The 21,988-nt window shown below is 43.5% G+C and overlaps 2 protein-coding genes across 7 annotated transcripts in view; both read right to left on the reverse strand.

The window, feature by feature from the left end:
• Window positions 1–3,641: 3,641 nt before the first annotated feature.
• Pts (6-pyruvoyltetrahydropterin synthase) lies at window positions 3,642–11,162 on the reverse strand. The gene is given in 7 exon segments (XM_042280906.2): window positions 3,642–4,156; window positions 4,340–4,410; window positions 7,257–7,313; window positions 7,813–7,835; window positions 9,205–9,284; window positions 10,704–10,959; window positions 10,962–11,162. Coding segments are annotated over 7 exon segments (786 nt in total). The 5' UTR covers window positions 11,095–11,162; the 3' UTR covers window positions 3,642–3,990.
• A 108-nt stretch (window positions 11,163–11,270) lies between these two features.
• Window positions 11,271–21,988, reverse strand: part of Bco2 (beta-carotene oxygenase 2) — a 28,864-nt gene continuing 18,146 nt past the window's right edge. For 5 of the 6 annotated variants that reach the window (XM_042280896.2, XM_006972357.4, XM_042280895.2 and 2 more), the window contains 5 exons: window positions 21,786–21,953; window positions 18,291–18,428; window positions 17,531–17,713; window positions 16,719–16,829; window positions 15,069–15,666 (listed from right to left, as the gene is read on the reverse strand). In XM_042280896.2, the coding sequence (XP_042136830.1) occupies window positions 15,553–15,666; window positions 16,719–16,829; window positions 17,531–17,713; window positions 18,291–18,428; window positions 21,786–21,953 (714 nt within the window). In that variant the 3' untranslated portion in view covers window positions 15,069–15,552. Of the gene's footprint in view, window positions 11,410–15,068; window positions 15,667–16,718; window positions 16,830–17,530; window positions 17,714–18,290; window positions 18,429–21,785; window positions 21,954–21,988 lie in introns of those variants that run through there. The other variant, XM_042280898.2, reaches the window with a different exon arrangement.

Genomic DNA, 21,988 nt, shown 5'->3' on the forward strand with positions numbered 1-21,988 from the left:
GTGTGTGTGTGTGTGTGTGTGTGTGTGTGTGTATGCCTTCTGCCTGCAGATCAGGATGTAGAGCTCTCAGTCCCCTGCCACCATGTTCCTCACCATGATGATCATGGACCAACCCTCTAAAACAGAAGCAAGCCCCCAATTAACGCTCTCTTTTATAAGTGTTGCCTTGGTCATGATTTCTCTTCACAGCAATAGAACGCTGACTAAGACAATAACCAACCACTTTCCAACTGGATTAAGTCCTGCTCCACAAGATGAAACGCATACCTGGCACCATTATCAGGCTATGGTTAGACAGGTCATAGGCCCTAGGAGAGAACCTACTACTATTATCTGCTAAACAGACAGTATTAAACTTTCCTAATGACTTATTGTTATACCCATAAATCAATGCATCTCTCAACCTTCATATTAGAAGCTTCTATTTACAGTACATGGTGATTACAGTACAAAGACACACAACTGGCTAACGTACAGAGAATAAGAGACTGCAAAATGTTCAGCCCTAAAGGGAACATATATAACATACATGTACTCAAGTACACACACACACACACACACACACACACACACACACACACACACACACACAGCTCGAGGGTTATTGCAGAAGAGGAAGTAGAAAGAATGTAAGAGCCAGAGGTAGTAGATGACCATAAGGAAACAGTCCTCCGCATACATCAGGACAGCTGCACGTGAGCTCACATCAATTGCAACAGCATGCACAAACCTTGTGTGAGTCCAAGCCAGACCGGATCCCAGCATGGAGAGAGGAGTGGACACACAATCCTACAACTAACTGTAGAGCTATTGGCAATTGTTGGTTGCCAGCAGAGGGAGAGACAGTTTTCTCTAAGAGACTAGCCCCAGGTAAGTCAACTCTGCTCTGGTGGGAGACGACACATCACATCCAAGAGTATTTGGGCAACATAAATTGGTCTTGAAGTGGGGGGGGGGGTGCAAAGCTGCAGAGGAGTCTGGGAAGAGCTGGGGGAGACAGGGAGAAAGGAGGAGGAGAAGGAGAAGGAGAAAGAGGAGGAAGAGGAGGAAGAAACTTCAGAAAGCATCTAGTCTAAGGATTCCATTTACAGGTAAAAGAACTAAACCTAGAGATGAGTGTAACTCTAAATAGTAATGACTTTGGGACCAGCATTTGAGTCCCAAAATGTTCTAGTTAATCAAATCTAAAAATACATGCCAAGTGTGATAAAATTTCAATGGTTAATAATTTACCATTCATTTATCTATTTAACAACAAGAAATCACTGAATGCTATTTACTGGATATGTTACTTAGAAGAAAGGCTTTGCTTCACACACAATTCCCACAAGAAACACAAAAGCAGTAATTACAATGTAAGTTTGATGTTGCCTCTGAAAGAGAGAGAAATGTCGGGAGCCAGACTGACCCAGGACTTTCTCAAAGGCCCCAATGAAAAGACAAAGGAGCTTCAGTTCAATGTCCTTGCCCAGGAGTGGACTTGGCAAGGCCAGTCTAGGGTTGGGTAGGACTGGAGCTAATGCCTTGAAAGAATCAAGGTTGTGGCTTCTGGGGACCTGACTTTTGCCCCTGGGCTGTGGTTATCAGTCCTTAGGCAGCTACATCTGAGGTATCCCATTTTCTCTTTGCCACCACTGTCTCTTTGCTGCCCTTAGCCATTTCCCCTCTGCAAATAGTGCAGATGATGCTGCACTTCTTAATAAACTTGCTTGGCATAAGTCAATTTACACAAGCCCTCCTCCTCCAGCTATTGCTTTTGTCTTATTTCTCATCTTCATTTCTCATCTCCGGTCCTCCCACTCAACTCCTCAAAGTTCAGGGTCCATATTCCTGCTGGTTTGGGTCAAGAGGAGCCAAACATGGGGCTCGAATCCATGACCCTGAAATTCAGTCTTATGCTCTACCAACTGAGCTATGCAGGTTCCTATCTTTTGGTTGTGAGCCTAGCCTCTGTAATGGCTGAGAAATCTCTCCAGCACTAGCATGGCCTTCTCAAGTCCATTCCTAAACAAGGACACGGGACTAAAGTTCCCTTTGTCCTTTCATCAGAGCCTGAGAAAATCTTGGGTCACTCTGGCTCCCCATGGAAAAACAAGCCACCAGTATACAATATAGTATCTTTGGTTTTTTTCAATGAACATTCACTAATTCACTCACTCATATGCAGACAAACATATTTTAATGCAGAATAAGCAAATGTTATCTTTGGGCCAACAAGACCTCTAAATAAATAAAAGCACTTGGTTCAAAGCCTGATGACATGAGTGTAGATGCCCATGGAGACCAAAAGGAGGCATGGGATTCCATGGTGCTGGGGTTACAGGTTGCTGCAAACCACCTGATGTAGATGTTGGGGTCATCTGATGTAGATGCTGGGAATCCAACTCCAGTCCTCTGGAAGAGCAACAGATGCTCTTAACCTCTGAGCTACCTCTCCAGCCCCTAGAGACTAAATTTCTTAATAGACTGAATGCCCTTTATTACTTCTAGTTATGCTAAAGGTACAAGTTTCTTCGGTGAAAACTGGACACATAAATCATATGAGGCAAAGAATGATGCATATACTGATGGTATATACCAAGACTGATGGAAATGCTACCTTTACATGCATTATCCACAATAGTCTCAGTTTACTGAAATGTGAGCTGCTACTGTGGAACAACAGATCAAATACACCATTGATATCAGTAAACTATTTCTATTTGTCTGGAATTCCAGATGTCATGAACACCTGCATACTTTTAACTTAGAAGAATGCATAGTAACCACATGTTTTAAACCTTGTTAAAAACAGTCAACACAAAGAGCTATGCTACTCAATAAAGCATTTCCTATGCACACTTCTCCTGACTGATCCCACTTGCTCTGATCACTGAATTTTCCCATGTAAGCTGAACTACTTGGTGTTCTTCACTATCTTTTCATCATGACTGAATTCTCAAGAATGAATTTGCTTGCTTTGTACAAATAGCTGTTACCTTGTGTCCGGTTTGTATTCTAAACTTCTTAAGTATAGGGCTTTGTATTTCTCTTCACATCACAACTAGTACACACTGGCTTCTCAGAACATTGCCACCTAGTGAATATTGAGAAGGCTTATGCACTGATTATGATTCCAGAGGCACCTGTAGAAAAACAGAGCCATGGGGAGTAAATAAAGACTTTTATTATAAATTTTGACAATGCAATGCCCACTTGGTTAAATTTTAGTATTTTAGTTGTCAAAAATTTTATTCATGTGTAATATTTTGTATTGAATACTAGAAAGGCAGGATTACTGCTATTACTTCAAAAGGTACTTTGTCTTTCAAGTCCTACAAATACCATGTAAGGTAGGCATTTTTCTAATTTTACTGATAAGAAGTTTAAATTGAAAAAATTTGAGTTATTTGTTTAAAATCACTCAACAAATAAATTGCAAATGGGCCATGACACCAAAATAAACTATGTATATCATGAAAAATAAATTCTGTATACCATCATACACAACTAAAAATAACTAAATCTTTACAAAGAAATAGAGTCTCTAGACTGTGCCCTCTAAGTTTTTCCCCTAAGGTTCATATATTACAAATTGCACAAACATTTTTACTATTTATATTATACTAAGAAAAAAATGCTAAAAATGAGGTAACAGAGAATACACACAAGGAAAATGGATTTATTTTGCTTTTAAATAATTCCACACCAAAACATTTTGCTGAGTATGAAATAACTTTTAATCTCTAGACAGAAGATACTCTAAATGGCACTGAGAGGACTGGAATGCAACTCAACATGCTTGGCATGTGTGAGGCCCCGGAGGTGGGGGAGGGGGGGAGCTCCCCCCTGCTCCCTCACCAAATATATATTCAGGACATACTAAAAGTCTGATTTTTTAAATACACTTAAATATGGACCTTACAATTATTTTTAACTCTCAGCATTCTAGAATACAATGTGGAGACACAAGTATGTGATGACTGCTGGATATTACAAAGGGCTTTTTAATTATGAAAAGCAATCAGCCTTCCTATAATTTAACCCTAAGATCTCGTCTCCTTTATACACCACAATGTTGTTGTCAGTTTCGTACACTTTTACTTTATAAAGAACTCCTGCAGGAAGAAGTTTCTGGAGGTTTTCCCAGATGTAGACAGCTACATTTTCTGTTGTGCTGAAGAAAACAAGGAAAGAAGTTCAAAATACAAATAATGAAAAAAAAGTCATTTTAATACAGAGAAAACAGGAATTCCAGTAACGTCTATCGTTACATCAGTAGTTTAGAAATACCACAATAATCACATCAAATGTTAATTTGTTTCATTTCTACTGCTCAACACGAGACAGTGACACACACCTTACAACATCTGCAAAGTACGGCACATCCAGATCCAGGTTCCTGTGATCAAGGGGCTTCATGATGGCCTCCTGCAGACGGAGAAGAGGGAACAGCCCACGCTTGTTTAGGACTCAAACACGAAAGGGTTCCTTCCCCCAAGTCTCTGAGCACCCCCCTCTCATTTAGCTAAGACCCGACACTGGGGCGCAGTCTTACTAGGTTGTGAAACAAAGTTAGGCCTAGTTCTCTGTAATGAATGTATGTATCCTGGCTCCTGATGCAGAGGGAAGGAACCACAAAAACAGAGTGTTCCTGGAACTTCCTAGAAAGAAGCCACTGTGATTCACACTTCAGTTTAGCACTTCTGAATTCTGTCTAAAAGTACTAGGAACACTTTTCCACAGCACGGTGTCACCTAGAGAATAGTGCCCTGTGTCATTAAGACATGGCCTAAAATGATGGACATTTCTAAATTTCTGCCCTGAAGAATAATTTAACAGTGACCTTCTGTCTCAGAGAAAAAATAAAGATGGGGATTATCACTTCCTGATGTTTACATATATTAACATAATGTTTCTTCTTATGTCATTGGCAAAGATTGTAACTGCCTTATTCTTTCTAAATTTTTACCATTAGCTCTTGTACAAAAATCTAAGCATGTGTGACACAAACTCATTTTCTACCTGGCCCTACTTCAAGAAGGCACACTAATAACTGGTTTTCTTCAGCAGAACTGGAATCATAAAAAGAATGAATCCTGGGCTGGAGAGATGGCTCAGAGGTTAGGAGCACCAACTGCTCTTCCAGAGGTCCTGAGTTCAATTCCCAGCAACCACATGGTGGCTCACAACCATCTGTAATGAGATCTGGCGCCCTCTTCTGTATACATAATAAATAAATAAATCTTTAAAAAAGCCAAAAAAAAAGAAAAAAAAGAAAAAAAAAAAGAGTGAGTCCTACGTCAACTCCTAAACCAATTAATTTGTAAAAATAAGTCAAATAAGCCGGGCGGTGGTGGCGCACGCCTTTAATCCCAGCACTCGGGAGGCAGAGGCAGGCGGATCTTTGTGAGTTCGAGGCCAGCCTGGGCTACCAAGGCGCAAAGCTACACAGAGAAACCCTGTCTCAAAAAACCAAAAAATAAAAAAATAAAAAAATAAGTCAAATGAAGAGATGTGAATACCAAGAAAATAAATATCTTTGCACTATCTTGGATCTCAGTTCTGGCCCCAACTTCTCCATTTCTACAGGACTCTAACTTCACTCTATGGCCACAGGAAGCCACTTTTTCTGGTGGGATAATAATTTAGGTAACCAAAGGAGGAAGAAAACCCCAAGAGCTCCCTAAGTGTTCAATCCTTGACTGCTGAGGCGTCTCACACTGTTGTCTTATAGTGCACAGTACCGTATATATATATATGTTCTGTGCCCCTGTAAACGCAAAGCCCCATCTTTATAAGTCCTCTAAATTAATAGGCACAGAGCTATTTATTCATTCACTCATTCATTCATTCATCCCATTATTCCCTTACTCAAAAATTTTTGACTACTTACTATTCTTTACCTCCTAGGAAAGGTAATGTATATGTCTCATTCATTCATCTTTTTATTTCCAGTAATTAGCTTTTTAAAAAAATGATGCAAAGAAACAAATTTGTTGAATATATGAACAATATGAGAAAGTAATTATTAGTAACATTGTTTTACAAAACATCCTGTCAACCTTGAGAACAAAAGTAAGCTGAAATGAAGAACTAAACAAGCAGCTTGAAATGGTGGGATAATGGAAACAACTGGGTGAAAAAAAGTCTCCACTTTGTGACCAAGAAAGACCATATAACCTGGGGCAATGGAGTTAACTGTCCAGCATCCCTCAGTTTTAATTTACAGAATGAAGAAACTGGAATAAATAATCTCTAAAATCTCTTGCAACACAAGAATTTACAATAAAACAATCAAGAAGCTTTTTACTGAATACAATCTGATGTGTTATCTCTATCATGAAATGGGTATATTCTGATGTGTTATCTCTATCATGAATTGAGTACATTCTGATGTGTTATCTCTATCATGAATTGAGTACATGCTGATGTGTTATCTCTATCATGAACTGCCTTGGTAACTCAGCATCAAGTCACAGTTGTTAAGGAAGTGTAGTCTTGGGGCTGCAGAGATGGCTCAAGATGGAGAAGAGCCCCTGATGCTCTTTCAGAAGATCCAAGTTGGGTTCCCAGAACCCACAGGGGACAGCTCATAACCACCTGTCACTTCAGCTTACAGAGATCCGAGGCTTCCAGCCTCTATATAGTCACCTGCACTTGTATATTTATGCTAGGACTCCTTCATTCAATTCTGTATTTCCAATACTTAAGCTTTAAAAAAAAAATTGGTTCACATAATTAAAAATAAATCTTAAAAAAAATGGGGAAGGGGGCATGGTGGCACATGGCATAAATCCCAACACTCAAGAGGCAGAGGCAGGTGGATCTCTCAATCTCTGTGGATAAGAGTAAGATTTACAGAAGTAAGAGAAGAAAAAAAAGCCAGGAAGCAAAAGGTAGATGGGATAATTTGAGTTAAGGAAAGCTGGCAAGAAACAAGCCAAGCTAAGGCCAAGCATTTATAATTAAGAATAAGCCTCCATATGTGATTTATTTGGGAGCTGGGTCCCCCAAAAGAGCTAAAAGAGCAAACCCCCCCAACAATAAGGAGATGAGTATGTGACATTTCTCCCTATTACTACAATACTCCCAATGACTACAACTCTGACTACCTTCTAGTAAGAAGACCTTAGAAGACCAGTTGCTACAAACTTTCTCTACTCCCCCACCTACCCCAACTCATAAAGTCATGGCATCTCAATGGATAAGGCAAACAGAGTACTAAAAATTATACTTAGGGGATATCATATAATAAGCACCTAATATGACATTACCTCCATGTATTCTTTGAGGTCAGTCAAATTCATAACCATTCCTGTAACAGGATCAATCTAAGGAAGAAAAAAGGGTGTCTATCATTCTAGTAGGCTCTCCATATTTACACTTTCACAGAGCTGGATGGGTGGCTCATGCCTGTAATCTCAGCACTTAGGAAACAGAATCAGGAGGATCTGGAGTTCAGAGCCTTTCTTGGATACACAAGAAGTTCAAGTCCAGCCTAGTAGGCTACATGAGATCCTGTCTCAAAAGTAAAATAACTTTACAAGTTATTAAAGGCTGTACAACATGCAGCTTGTGCCCACGTTTTCCTTTATCCTAGGGACACTTATTGTTCTCAGTGCAGAAGCACCATGGACTTCCAGCACCCTTGTCACTGGATGGATCTTCCGCCCATCCATATGTAACAGAGAAGCCTGGCATGGCAGCAGCTCACCACACAGACAGGCCAGGATTGAAGCAACTGAAACACAAGCTTTCAACACAGATTTCACCAGTGTCTGGAAGATGGCCCAGAATCTGAACAACTCCACACACATTTCCAGCACGTACCTCTCCGTGTACTGTCACCACAACTATGGGAAAGAAAACAAAAACACCAACAGAAACAAGTATGACTTTCAACAGATCAGCACATAAGCACAAGTTAGCAACATAAATTGTTAGCTCTCTGGCCCCCAAGGCTATACGTCAATTTTTCTCCCAATATCTATTCTTTTAGTTAAAATCTTCTTATCAATCAATGTAAGACTCAGTCCAGAGGACCTTGGCAGGAGCTTTGGCTGAGCGGAGGAAATGAGCCAAATTCAAAAAGGTGTGGATTCTACTTATAAGGCTGACATCCTTGAGAGGACGGAGATGTTACTCAGTGTCTTCCTGAAAAGTGGAAAATGCACATGCATGTCCAGCTCTGTCCCAAACTGACCCAATCCCTCCACAGACAAAAATACTCATCTTTTACTTTCAAGAACGTGTACTCAGCTCACAAAAAATGCTTTGCTGGAACAGCAGGTGTTCCCACGAAGCATTTGAAAACTTGGTCAGCACCGTTGTAACGGAATGATTTACACTTTTGTATTTTCCCGTTCCACACAAACCCTACTGGATACTCCATGGTGAGTAAGTACACTGAGTCTGGGAGGCATCTCAGAAAAGAGTCAGGAACTAAACCAGAAATTCGGATCTCCTGAAGCTTTATGTAGCCCTACCTCACACACACACACACACACACACACACACACACACACACACACACACACTCTACTACATTATAGGCTTATGTAGCATGCTTTGAGGCACCAGGTATGTCTCAAAGAATAATGTCCCTTTTCCTTCCACAACTACTTTCTTAAAATACTGCCAGTGGAGTTTTAAATATAAACTACCTTTCTGCCATACAATACATCCCTAAGCAACAGACCCTTTTCACTGGCCATTATTTACTCAAAATTTAAAAAAAAAAAATTATTTTTTTTATTTTGCTATGAAGGTTTTTTTTTATTTTAAATTTTAACTGATACATAAAAATATAGAAAAGTCTACATATAAAGGGGTACTATTTGATGTTTCAATCCCTATATACATAGTATGGCATTAAATCAGGTTAAACAGATCTGTCTCCTCAAACACTGATTATAACCAAATTTTAACATTGGTTTCAGCCCAACCTAATTAAAAGGACACGCCAATAGCAGTTTTACTATGCATTCAACTGTCAAAGAAAATGCTTTAAGTCATCTTTGTTGTTGCTGTTACTTTCTACTATCTTTAACAGAATAGACGGTTGTGGGGCAAACCACAACACTTACCCAAGCAAGACAATAGCTCTTTGTCTTGGATTTCCACTGAAGGGCTCAGATACCGCCACTGTACACGGGCCTCTCAGTCAGACCCCGGACTTACACCACACACACTTCACTCTCACTGAGAGTGTTCTTCCCTCACCTTTATAGTTGTGTCCATGGCCATTGGGATTGTTGCACTTCCCGAACACTGCCAAGTTCTCTTCATCGCTCAGAGAGGGGCTGCCAACAGAAAACCAGATGAACTCAGTGTGAGACGGCAAGACATCCAGATTCCTCCGGTAGTTTTGCTCTGGATTTTGAAATCTACAACTTAATTTTACTTTACATGATCAGCCGAATAGATCACTTGGATTTCATTAGCCACATTTCCATCAAGAACCAATGTACACTCCCTAATTAACTACAGTACCTCATAAAATGACCAAAAACCTTAATCTCAAGCCACTTAATCCGCTCACAGTCAGCACTTGTTCTCATTTGGCAAGGTCTCCTGTATCCCAGGCTGGCCTCAAAATCACCACGTAGCTTAGCATGACTGAACTTCTGATCCTCTTGCCTCTGCCTCACCAGTGCTGGGATCTGGTACCACACTGACTTATGCAGGACTGGGGATGGAGCCCTGGGTGCATGCTAGTCAGGCACTCTGAGTTACATCCCGCCTCCAATTTTCAATTCTACAAACCGTGAGTGTTGGCTATGGGACACCAGCAGAACAAAGTGAGGAGCAATGATAAGCACAAGAGATACTTGTCCCCCAGCAGCTTAAAAACCTCATTTCTCCTGAAAAACAACGACCTCAGACTCCTCTTTTAACGAACTTGCTCTTCTCTGCCTCAACTATTGCCCAGTGGGGACTTTACCAGTATGTTCAGGGCCACTCAAACTAGGTGAAACTTTAAAATTACTACAAGTATAGCTGTCGTTCCAGACAGGAAACAATTTTCTCAATGGATTTGTGTATCTATACCAACTCAGGCAACTCCTTATCTTCTGCATCCTTACTAACCTGATGTTTAAGTTTCCCATTATAAAAATCGCTTTGAGGGGCTGGAGAGACAGTTTAACAATTAAGAGCTCTTACTGCTATCGCAGGGGACCAAGGTTCAGCTCCCAGCACCCACACGATGGCTCATAACTGCCTGTAACTCCAGTTCCAAGGAATCATGCCCTCTTTCGGCTTCCACGAGCTCCTTCATAAAAGCCATGCCCATAACACACAAGCGCACACACAAACACAATTTTTTAAATTTCAATTTAAATTCTTTAAGATCTTTCTTAAGATTGACTTTCTCCTACTGCTCATCTTAAGAGAACACTACAGGTCACAAGGCTTTTGCAGAAAATTCTCTCACTGTACAAAACATTTTTGATTCCACACACGGGGTGGTGACAAGTAAGTGGTGTTTCCTGTAATACCCCAGTCTCCTAGCATGGGACAAAGCCTTGTTCGGTAAGAAGTGGGTGGATGCTGTTGGAAATGATGTTCTCATCTCACAGACTGAGGAAATGGTTCAGAGAGCAGACCTTCTAGTGAGTAATGAAGCTCCCTTCAAAACCAACTCTCAGGTGCGGCCTTGGGTATCTGGGATTCAATTCCCAACCGTGGTGCTCGCTATAAAAAAAAAAAGAGGGGGGCACCTTGTGTTGCACCCGGTAGCTCATGCTCCTGTCATTGTGCCTTCAGGATGTGCAGGGTACTGTGTGATGCCCGCCAGCTGCATGATTTTGGATTGGGGCAGCCCCCGGAGGGAACCTCTCCAGGGTGGAGCCTCCCGGATCATAGCTCTACCGCCCTCTCCCGGGTGAGGCTCGGTAGTGCGGCTCCGCACCTTCACCATTTCCTCTTCCGCCCGCCCCAGATCGGCTCTAACCCACGCGTGTGGCCACGCCCCCGGGGACGTAGCGGGAAAAATCCCGCACTTGCGGTGACACACGTGACCACACCCCACCTGTGCAGCCGGTGGCTCGCACTGAAGGACACGAGGCGTGACAGTCGCGCGCGGCGGCGAACGCCACCCGCCGCGCTCATGTTCTTCGGGCCAGCGACCCCGGAGCGACCGGCACTTCCGGCTTCCGGGGCCGAGGCCAGCCCCGCCCTCCGCGGCTGCGCAGTGCGAGCTCGGCCCTCGCCCGCCGGAAGCGCTCCTCCGGGGTGGTTTCGGGTGGTTTCGGCGCTCGGAGCCTCTCAGTCCTCCTGGAGGCAGACTCTAGCGCCTCCTGCTGTTCAGTCTTCGCCAGGCCGTCAGAAATACTGGGGCAGTGAGTGGGTGGGAGGCAGAGGCCTGGATTTTTAAATTGCCCACGATAGTTTGTGTCTTCCCTTTTCGTTCCATTTTTGACAACCCTGGGTTAGAATAGAAAAAAAAAATCCAGTGGCTGGGCGCCCTTATCAGATACACCCCAGCCCAGTACCACATTGGGAGTATCTTTAAATAAAGGAAACCCTAGCCAAGGGTAACAGTGCATTGCTTTCAGAGTTACTCTGGAGGCTGAGCCCGGAGGATTGGTTTTAGGAGTTCGGGTCTATTCTAGGCAACATAGTAAAACACTAGCTCAAGTGGAAATAAAGGAAAACTGTGACACTGCAGGTGAGAGATGTCGTGCAATGACCTTCTCAAACCAGACGCAGGCCTGAGAACAGATTCACCCTTCAGAGCCCTCAGCCTTAAGCCAATCCTGGTTTTAGATTGATGGTTTTCAGTGCTTTGAAACGAAAGGCATTCGGGTGTAATCTCCATTGCTCTTGTGCAACATTCAATGGCTGTGTTTGGACCCTTTGTCTCAAAGGTCGGCGTCTATTAGATGCGGTCTGAGAGTCAGGTGTAGCATAAATCTGTAATCCTAGCACTGGGGCTTGAGACATCTGAGAATGGTGAGCTCAGAGGCTATCTCAAAAGAATAAAATCCTGTAAGTAATCCAAATGGACATCTTTGGCAAGGCAGTCCCCACAGCCATCACCCATCCACTCATCAAATGAAAATCTTAAATTTAAAAAGTGTTCACCTAAGATCAAAATACCAAATGCTTTAAGTATCAGACATGTGCACCTCAGAACAACAAAATGGTCCCTGTCGTCCAGAAGTTCACTTTAATGGGGGGAAAGATTACTAATTCTGCCTCAAAGGGAAAAGAAAGCTCCCAAGAACAAAGTGTTCTGAGCTGGGTTCTAAGGAGTCCAACAGATGGGTAAGTAATAAATTCCAGGAGGAAGAGTTTAAGCCAATGAAATGTGGGTGTGGCTTGTTTAAGGCATGGTGACAAATCCCTGGCTGCCTTGGAATTCGAGATAGGAAGTGTCCAGAATATTAACTGCATACCCTTAGGTTGAAGCATTGTGAATGGGTTTTTCTTTTCTTCTGTGTATAGAGGGAAAGAAACCCCACATTTTTCTTCCCATCTAGTTCCTCTCCAAGAGAAAGGAATTTCCAACTGCTTGAATAACATTTTCGGGTACAACTGAGTCCTGCTTGCTTAGATAGTGGTGGCCTACTCTCTGGAGCTATGCATACCAGAAAAAATGAAAGAAGAAAACTCAAAGCCCAAACTCTCCACCTCATCAGTTCTGGCCATCTTCCATTCTGTTCTGTATCTTGCTTCCCCATGGCAAAGCTGAGCCAGGAGCAGACCCTCTCATTCTTCCTTTCCTCTCACTTGTACACTGAACATCACACCCATACTGAGATGAAGTAAAGGTTCATATGCAGAAGAAAGATGCCTCAGATCTGTGTCCTTCCCAGAAGTCAGAGACTCCATCAACCTCCATGTCTAGTCAGAATATATTAAACCTCTGTGTTTTGTCTGAGGAAATATAAGAATGCTTTTCCTCCTGTGGACTTCTGTGAACATCAAGGGACTTAGCCTCTCAAGTTTCTTGGCTTCCACACTCTTAGCTCTGTCTACACATCACATTCTGCCTCTCGTAAAACCTCACATGGGACTTAGGTCTTATTAGTTACTGTCATGTGGTGCAATCCTCTACACAAGGCATTTATATATAAGGAACACTTCACTGGGGAGGAAAGGGTTAATAGGGTTCGGAATAACCCCTACAGAAATTAAAAGAAGAAACTGACATTCCATGGACCTAGCTGTAAGTTAACAGGTGTCCAAATCACATCTTGGAGGACTTCTTCAGGAACAGTGAACAGGTAGAAGGGTCCTGGGCAGTATAACTGATCTAAGATTAAAGTTCAACCTCAGGGCAACTGAAAGAAAGGGAACAAGGCATTCTGGGAGCATGAGGTTCACTTGACTGCTATTAGTAAAAAACAGAGGGCTTAGAACTGTGAAGATTATGTGGTCTCTACTGCCACCTGCTGCCCAATTAAATAAAGAGCCTCCTGCTTTTCATCAACCCCTGGAAGATTATCTATCTGGAGATTTGAATAAATGCCTGCATTTAGCAATCTCCCTCAAAACCACCACCTCTGAGGACTGAGCTGGGGGAGAGATGTGGATAGTAGTGGGTGGTCTTTAAGAGGAAAACGGAAGTGAATGGACAGTGTCTGCCACAGGCATCTGAGGAAGACCCAGTCCAGAGGCCACCAAACATGACAGCACTAGCTTCTTGTCCCAAACACCTTAGGGCCAATTGTAACACACAGACCGTGACCTGTTACAGACCTGGAGAGAGCAAGGTGCTGGTCTAGATTCTAAGCCAGTGTTTATCAACCTGTGGGTCGCGACCCCTTTGAGGGGGTCCAATGACTCTTTCACGGGGATCTCCTGGGACTATTGGGAAACACGGATGTTTACATTATGGTTCACAACAGTAGCATAATTACAGTTATGAAGAAGCAACAAAAATGATTTTATGGTTGGGGTCACCACAACATGAGGGATTGTATTCAAGGGTCGCAGCGTTAGGGAGGTTGAGAACCACTGCTCTGAGTCTACTATCCTTGACTATTTGTATTTCTTCTCCCAGGGCCTCTGATCACCAATGTGGTAGTGGTAATGTCCTAATTTTATTCTTTTTGTGTGTATTCCTTTTTCAAAGTTTGTGTGTGGCAGGGTCGGGTAGCACAAGTGCCACAGCACATATATGGGGTCAAAAGATAACTTTGTGGAGTCAACTATCTCCCTCCATCTTTACGTGGGTTCCAGGAACCAAACCCATGTCATCAGGCTTGGACTGCAAGCACCTTTGCCTGGTGAGCCTTCTTGCCAGCCCCGCCAGCCCCGCCCACCAGCCCCTTTCCATGTCTTCTTTTAGTAGAGAAAAGCATGTTCAATACATGTAGACTACCTTCAAAACATCCCCCAGGGCTTACAAGTGACTCGGAGGGTAAACATGCTTGTTGAATAACCCTGATGACCTGAGTTTGATCCACAACCCACAAAAGGCCAGATGCAATGCCTTGTGTCCATAATCCCAGCATCCGATGTGGGGATGGAAAACAGAGTGGAGCACTGCCCGGAAGTTCCCAGGTGAAGGAGAGAACCCACTGTAGAAAGATGTCCTCTGACCTCCCTACGCCTCCATGTCTGCACATATACATACATTGTCCACAGACACACATACAGTAACAACAAATAACATAAAAACTGTAAATAGTATACTGATGCTTGCCCTACGATAATCTAAAGCCAGGGCTGAAGAGCTCACTGAGCAGTGAGAGCATGCACTCTGCTCTTGCAGGAACCCGAGTGAGACAGACCCCCAGCACTCCTATCAGTCTCCACCTGTACTCACATATACATACCACACGCACAGTCACACACAGACACATAAATCCTTTTAAAACATATAAAGGGGCTGGAGAGATGGCTCAGTGATTAGGAGCACTTGTTTCTCTCATAGAGGTCCTGGGTTCAGTTCCCAGCACCCCCATGGTAGCTCACAACCATCTGTAACTCCCGTTCCAGGGGATGTGATACTCCATTCTGACCTCCTCGGGCACCAGACATGCATGTGGTACACATACATATATGCAGGTAAAACATTCATACACATAAAATAAATCCTTTAAAATGGCATGAAAAACACAGCAGACCATAACTGCCTCACAAATTATGTTTTTAATAGAAATGTAAAACAATATATCCAGTTTGGGGTTACTTTACTGCTGCTGCAAAACCAAACCAAACTGACAGAACAACCCAAGGTGGAAAGATTTCCTTCAGCTCACGGTTTCTGGCTCACAGTTTCAAGGTCACAGTCCACCACAGTGGGGGGGGGCATGGTGGAGCACCCCATCTGTAGCAAGGTGGGGAGCACGGAGTGAAGGCCATTCACATTGTCGTGGGCAGGAAGCAGAGAGAGGACATGAGAGAACCAGGGGCTTCAAAAGCTGGTCCCTCATCCCCGAACGTTCCCACAGCCTCCCAAAATAGTGCCACAAGCTGGGAACAAACTATTCAAAATACGAGCTCACAGGGGTCGGGATCAGGTCCAAACTACAGCAGTTTTGGGTGGGACCCGCTGTTTTCTCTTCTGTACAGAGTGCACTCATTGGAACCTGAATCTCAGACCTGGCTGTGCCATCAGATGGGTACGAATGTGCCGTGGAACCCGTAAGGCATCTGCACAGGTACCTCGGCTCGCCCCAGCTCTGTCAAGTTCTTCGCATCCAAGACAAGGAGAAAGTTACTTTGACTCTAGAAAAGGAAGTGCAACACTGAAGTTCCGTCTTCCTTTGGAAACCATCTCCACTGGCTAACCTTGCTAACAACGAAAGCACGTCTTCCTCAGGTTCCCAGTGCCTACGCCTCACCCAGCCACCCACTAAGTGTTTGCCCAGTTGCAGACCTGGACAGAAACACCGTGACTAAAGAAGTTCACACCGTAAGCAAGGAGATAAGGTTGTTTGTGCCAATTCTCTTCATAAGATGGCTTTGAGTCTAACAATATTTTTGCTTGACCCTTTCTAATCTTGTAAAATACGCGGACATTATTTCTCTCAAGTTAGAAATGCTGCTACTTTGTGTTACTTAGGAGCCGTACAAATGTCAGTGTTGTAAGTCAGTCTGAGATTGGTGCTGACCTAATTACTGGAGTGTTAAGTTCATGGAATAAGCCCATAGCAGACATTACTAATTGATCACAGCACTCTTTTTTTTTTTCCTAAACCATTAAAGGGTGCAGAACCCCACACCCAGGTGCCACTAATAATTGATCAAAGCTGGTGCTTGAGGAGAACACATTTGCTATAAGATTGCTCAGACAAGTCAGTAAGTAGCATTACTGAGATGCTAGCCAGGGCTTGTGATACTGGAGTTTTTTAGGTCAGTTCACTGAAATTAGAAACATGGATGGTGGTATGAACATCAGGCCAGAAGCCAGATGATTTAAACACTGGCTTTACCACCGTGAAATCAGATGCAAGCCACCTGCAACTTCTAGAAGTAACAAATTCCACATGAATAAAATAGTATTTCATAATTTATAATAATTATCATAATATGTATGAAAGTGCTTTGTATATAACAAATGCCTCTGAAGACACCACGGGTTATGATTTTACAAATAGGACTTTGAGAAGTATGGACTATGACTTTTAAAGTGGGGGATATATACACAGTAAAAAGGGGAAGAGGACAGAGAAGATGCCACAAGGCATCAAAATAGATTGTGGGCTGCGTCACTCCACATCATGCTCCGATGTACTAGTGCTGCGTTTTTATGGTCAGGGGCAGGCAAATGAACTTACCTGGTTGGGAGTGATCACAACAGAAAGAATAACCCCACCGTCCTCTTCACTGGCTCCTGGTGCCGGAACAAAAACGGGCTCTGAGGGGTAAAAGCCGTCCTCTCTCCAAACCTGCAAGTCCCCCCAACACACACAGAAGGCATCTGATGAAAGGTGAGGGTGAGTGGGAAGCAAGCGGTCCACAGCGTTTGTCACTGACAGCATAAATTGGGCATTAACAGGATCTTCTGAATGTAGGTAAGAGGAGCCTCTGCTGCCTCTAGATCACCATCTCATATAATTTCCCATCAACCTGAAATATAGGGGTCACTACAGCCTTCACCCCATAATTATTCCCAAAAAAATGACATCAATTTTACCATTAGTTTCCCAAGTTTTGGCTTTCCTTGAGATTTGTCATAGGAAACCAACCCCTTGCTTAAGTGATTCATGATTCTCAAACTTAGGAAAATAGCTAAGCTGTTGAAATATTAAAGAACCCAAAGAACTGGGCTGCAGAGACAGCTCAGCAGTAAGAACACTGGCTGTTCTTCCAGAGGACCCAGGTTCATTTCCCAGCACCCACACAACAGCACACAATTTCCTGTAACCGCAGCTCCAGGGGATCAGATGCCTTCATCTGACCTCCACAGGTTCCTGCACACACGTGGTGCACATAATACAGTCGGGCACAAACACATACACATAAAATAAACAGACAGTAAAATTTTTTAAGAAAAGTAATACATCTGAGGAACTACTTTAAACAAAACAGAAATAATTCAAAGGGCAGAGCAGGTCTTGGAAAAAGTGAGAAAGGAGATTTCCATTACCGTCAGTGTCTTGTTCACCACGTCAACTTTAATCAGAGAATCCCCCACCAAATGCCGGAAGCCGCAGCCGTAGAAGAAATTATACTTTTTGCCATTGAACCGGCCATAGTTGATTTGGGGAAATTCAATCCCTCCTTCCTCTACCAGGTCCTCATGGTGTAGATTTTCAGGAGAGCACCAGATCTAAGAGAGATCCCCAAAGGATTAAAAGTGGCTGCTTAACTCTCTTTACTTTCTCTTACTTCTCTTTCATTTCTCTAGTGTAAGGGCACACTACTCTGTACATGGTGACAGGATCTGAGAACCACAGTTCTACGTCATGTTTCATAGTGTTCCCCTTTCCACAGTGTGTGTGCACATGCAGATAACATTGTCAGGCTTTGTGACTACGTCAAATGCCACAGGAGGCAGAGTGCTTCTGTATTCTGCTAAAAGTAAGGCACCCAGAGCTGCACAGTAAAATTCTCGTGGGAAAAGCAGCGTCTCCAGAAGGTGGGGATGGTCCGGTCAACCTTAGAAGCTCACACCTTCCACAACCACTGGCAAGTTGCCTATATCTGGCTCAGAGCAGAGAAGGTATAGCCAAACACAGTGTCCATCCCACCCAGTTTCTGTGACTCTTGTGCAAACAAGTCTCCATGACCTCACCCAAGCTCAGCCAACTATTATGAAACCTGCTGGGCACCGAACATTTGGAGAAGAGCCCAAGACTAATGTCACTAAAACCCAGCCCTTAGTCTGGTGCCCGCTGGGAGCTTACCTTTCCATCACCCTGTTTCACAGCACTGGCAGAAGAATAGGACAGTGGACTAAGGTTCTTCCCCTCAGGGGCATCCACACTGATATCTAAGGGCAAAACAAATCTTCGAGGGAAAGATCTTGCCACTGAATTATAGACCTGTTCAGAAGAGAGAAATAAACAGATGGGGAAATGTCATCCCTAGGATAAGAAACCAGTGACTTAAATCCAGTCATTACTAGAATTGTGCAAATAATAATTCTAATTCATTCATTCAACAAATATTTATTGAGCGCCTGTTGTAAGCTAAGTATTGTTTCAGATACCGGGAATGCAACACTGAACTTCATGAAATTTGCATTCTAGTGGTGGAATAGTAGTTATAAAATTAAATAGTTATTAATTAGCCTCCAATAAACAAATGATTATATAGTCAAAGGTCCCAGGGACTAGACTGTAACAAGGGAAGGTCCCTTTTTCATGTTTGCTGATTCAGAGAAGGCCCAGTTTAGCAGGCTAGGATTGCTCAAACCCCACACATTCTTGAGAAGGTCAATTTCCAAGACTAACCCTTAGCTGGCTCCTCGACACTGAGTTCTTAGACTGCTGTATCTGATAAGAGTATGTGAAGCCTTGAATGGCACTGTGTAGTCAATAAATATAGTTCATGATAATGATATTACTTAAAAAGAAAACCTTGGTGGCTTGCGGCGGTGGTGCACACCTTTAGTCCCAGCACTCGGAAGGCAGAGCCAGGAGGATCTCTGTGAGTTTGAGGCCAGCCTGGGCTACATAATGGGATCCAGGACAGGCACCAAAACTACACAGAGATACCCTGGTGGTGGTGGTGCGGGGGGGGGGGGGGGGGGGGGGGGGGGAATACCTGGGGGCTAAGGATGCAGCTCAATGGTACAGTGCCTGCCTAGCATGTATAAGACCCAAGATTTCAGTTAAAAAAAAAAAATAATATCTGAGTTCTCCTAGGGGTCTAGAACTTCAGGACCCGAGGTTACTTATGTTGGCTGGATTGCCTACATGACTGATTCCCAGTGTGACCCTGAACAACCAGGTCTGTGAACTTCCCAGGAAGTTGACAGGTCTCACACGGTGTCAGGACCAGTTCTTTCTATGTGTCCTGTGCAACTACACTAGTAGAGAATTGCCCGCTGGAGCCTGCCTTCCTCCAGCTCCTTCTCTTTGTGCGCACTTTGCTGTTGTGCTAAGTCTTGTGAGTTCTCCTGGTGAACTGCTGATGCTATGGGTGATCAGAGGAACACTCCAGACAGTCTGTATACTGAGATGGTGTTTAAGCAGAAGACGCAAAGGAAACATGCACAGCTCCTGGGACCATGTGCTTTAAGCACACTGTTCTCTCTTGAAATACTGTGAGACAGAGAACAAACTGTACCATTCCTTGACCTACCTACCCCATGTCACCTCCATCCCACACAGAAATGTTTTCTCTGAGTAAAATACAATGCTGTTCTTTATTTGAATTTTTTTGAAACCTCTAGAATATTATTCTTAAACTTTATAAAGGATTGGCTCTTTAAAAATTACTTTTTAGCCGGGTGGTAGTGGCACATGCCTTTAACCCCAACACTCAGCAGACAGAGAGGCAGGCAGATCTCTTGAGTTTGAGGCCAGCCTGGACTACAAAGTGAGTTCCAGGACAGCCAGGGCAACACAGAGAAATCATGTCTCAATAAAATAAAAATAAAAATGACATTTTATCAACACCACTTTCTTTTGTAAAACCTTAGCTAAACAAAAAGACATTTAAGGTTGGGTCAGGTGGTATGAATCAACCATTCCTTTGAGAAGAACTAAAAGGGGAAAAGGTCTGGATAAAATGTTTAAAAATAAGTGTTTGGAGGCAATGATGAGCTAGAAAGGCCAGGGAGGACAACGAGGCTGAGATTTAGGAGGGAAAGGACCTGCAGATGGACCAAGTGTTAGAGGCAACTCCTTCCCCTCAGGACCTAGTGAGATGCTCAACGACGTTAGTCATTTGAGAAATGTAAATCAAAACCACAGATACCACCCCACACCTATTAGTAGAGTTATTACTTTTAATAAAAACAACAAATATTGATGCAGGACTGTGGTTCAGTGGGTAAGAGCACTTGTCACACAGCATGAGGGCCTGAGTTTGAATTCCCAGAATCCATATAAAATCCCAGTTAGATGTTTGCATAGCACAGACATCTATAATAACCCAGCTTCTACTGGGAAATGAGAGGCAGAGACTGGTGGCTTCCCAGAATTCCCAGAATCCCCTGCCTCAGCCCCCCCAGTTCAAGCTGGGATTACAGGCTTGAACCATTAGGCTCAGTTTAAACTTTCCTTTTTTCTTTTGAGACAGAATCTCACTCTGTATCCTCAGCTGGCCTGAAACTCACTATGAAAACAGACTGGCCTATAATTTACAGAAACCCGACTGCCTCTACCTTCCAAGTGCTGGGATTAAAGGTATCTGCCACCATACCTAGTTTAAACACTTTTTAAAAGAAGGAACCAATATACTTCATCACATTAATAAAAAAGGGATAAAATCCATGTGGTACTCTCAATGGTGAGAAAAAAATATGATATGCTACATTTATCCATGACCAAAATTCTTAGTAAAAATAAAACTTCCCTAATCTAACAAAATATACACTTTTAAAAAAAATCTAGGTCAGGTGGCGGCGGCGGCGGCGGCGGCGGCGGCGGCGGCGGCGGCGGCGGCGGCGGCGGCGGCGGCGGCGGCGGCGGCGGCGGCGGCGGCGGCGGCGGCGGCGGCGGCGGCGGCACACGCCTTTAATCCCAGCACTCAGGAGGCAGGTCTCTGAGTTGGAGGCCAGCCTGGTCTACAGAGGGAATTCTAGAACAGCCGTGGATACACAGAGAAACCCTGTCTTGAAAAACAACAACAACAAAGGGGTAAAATGGTTTGCTGCGCAAGCCCCACAGCCTGGGTTCAATCGCCAGACCCCACGGGGAAAGGAGAGAACCAACTCCTGACAACTGTCTCTGCCTTCCCTCCCTTCACTGTGTGCTGTGTCACCCGTGCTCACGCACATACACCACACATATGCATACGTACAATAACAATACATAAACCCGAGTTTACAATATCGATATCAGAGAAACTAGGGAAGAGGAATACATGGGGAAAGCTCCATGCTTTCAGCTTGCTTTTTTTCTTTAACCCTAAGTCTGCTCTGTAACAGTCCATTAATTAATATACAGCAAGCAACATCTTTAAAAATAAAATGTTAGCCGGGCAGTGGTGGCGCACGCCTTTAATCCCAGCACTCGGGAGGCAGAGGCAGGCGGATCTCTGTGAGTTCGAGGCCAGCCTGGTCTCCAAAGTGAGTTCCAGGAAAGCCGCAAAGCTACATAGAGAAACCCTATCTTGAAATAACCAAATAAAACAAAAATTAAAAAAATAAAATGTTAATGCCTGGCATGGTGATACACACCTTTAACCTCAGCACTCAGAAGGCAGAGGAGTTCAAGATGTTTACCTACCTGGTCAAGCCCTTCCCCGGCTTTCCTGAGGTTCTGTAGCTGGTAAACTTCCAGGCTTCTCCCATCATCCTGACAGCACAGATCCATCACAATACAGCCCTGGTCCTCAAAGGCGTTGATTTGATGAAAGGTAACAAAAGGGTTGCTGTAATACACTCCTGGGAGGGTCTGCAGGACACACAAACAATTAGAAAGACACTCAG

Source organism: Peromyscus maniculatus, chromosome 7 (genome assembly GCF_049852395.1).
Source record: "Peromyscus maniculatus bairdii isolate BWxNUB_F1_BW_parent chromosome 7, HU_Pman_BW_mat_3.1, whole genome shotgun sequence".
Classification (NCBI taxonomy): domain Eukaryota; kingdom Metazoa; phylum Chordata; class Mammalia; order Rodentia; family Cricetidae; genus Peromyscus; species Peromyscus maniculatus.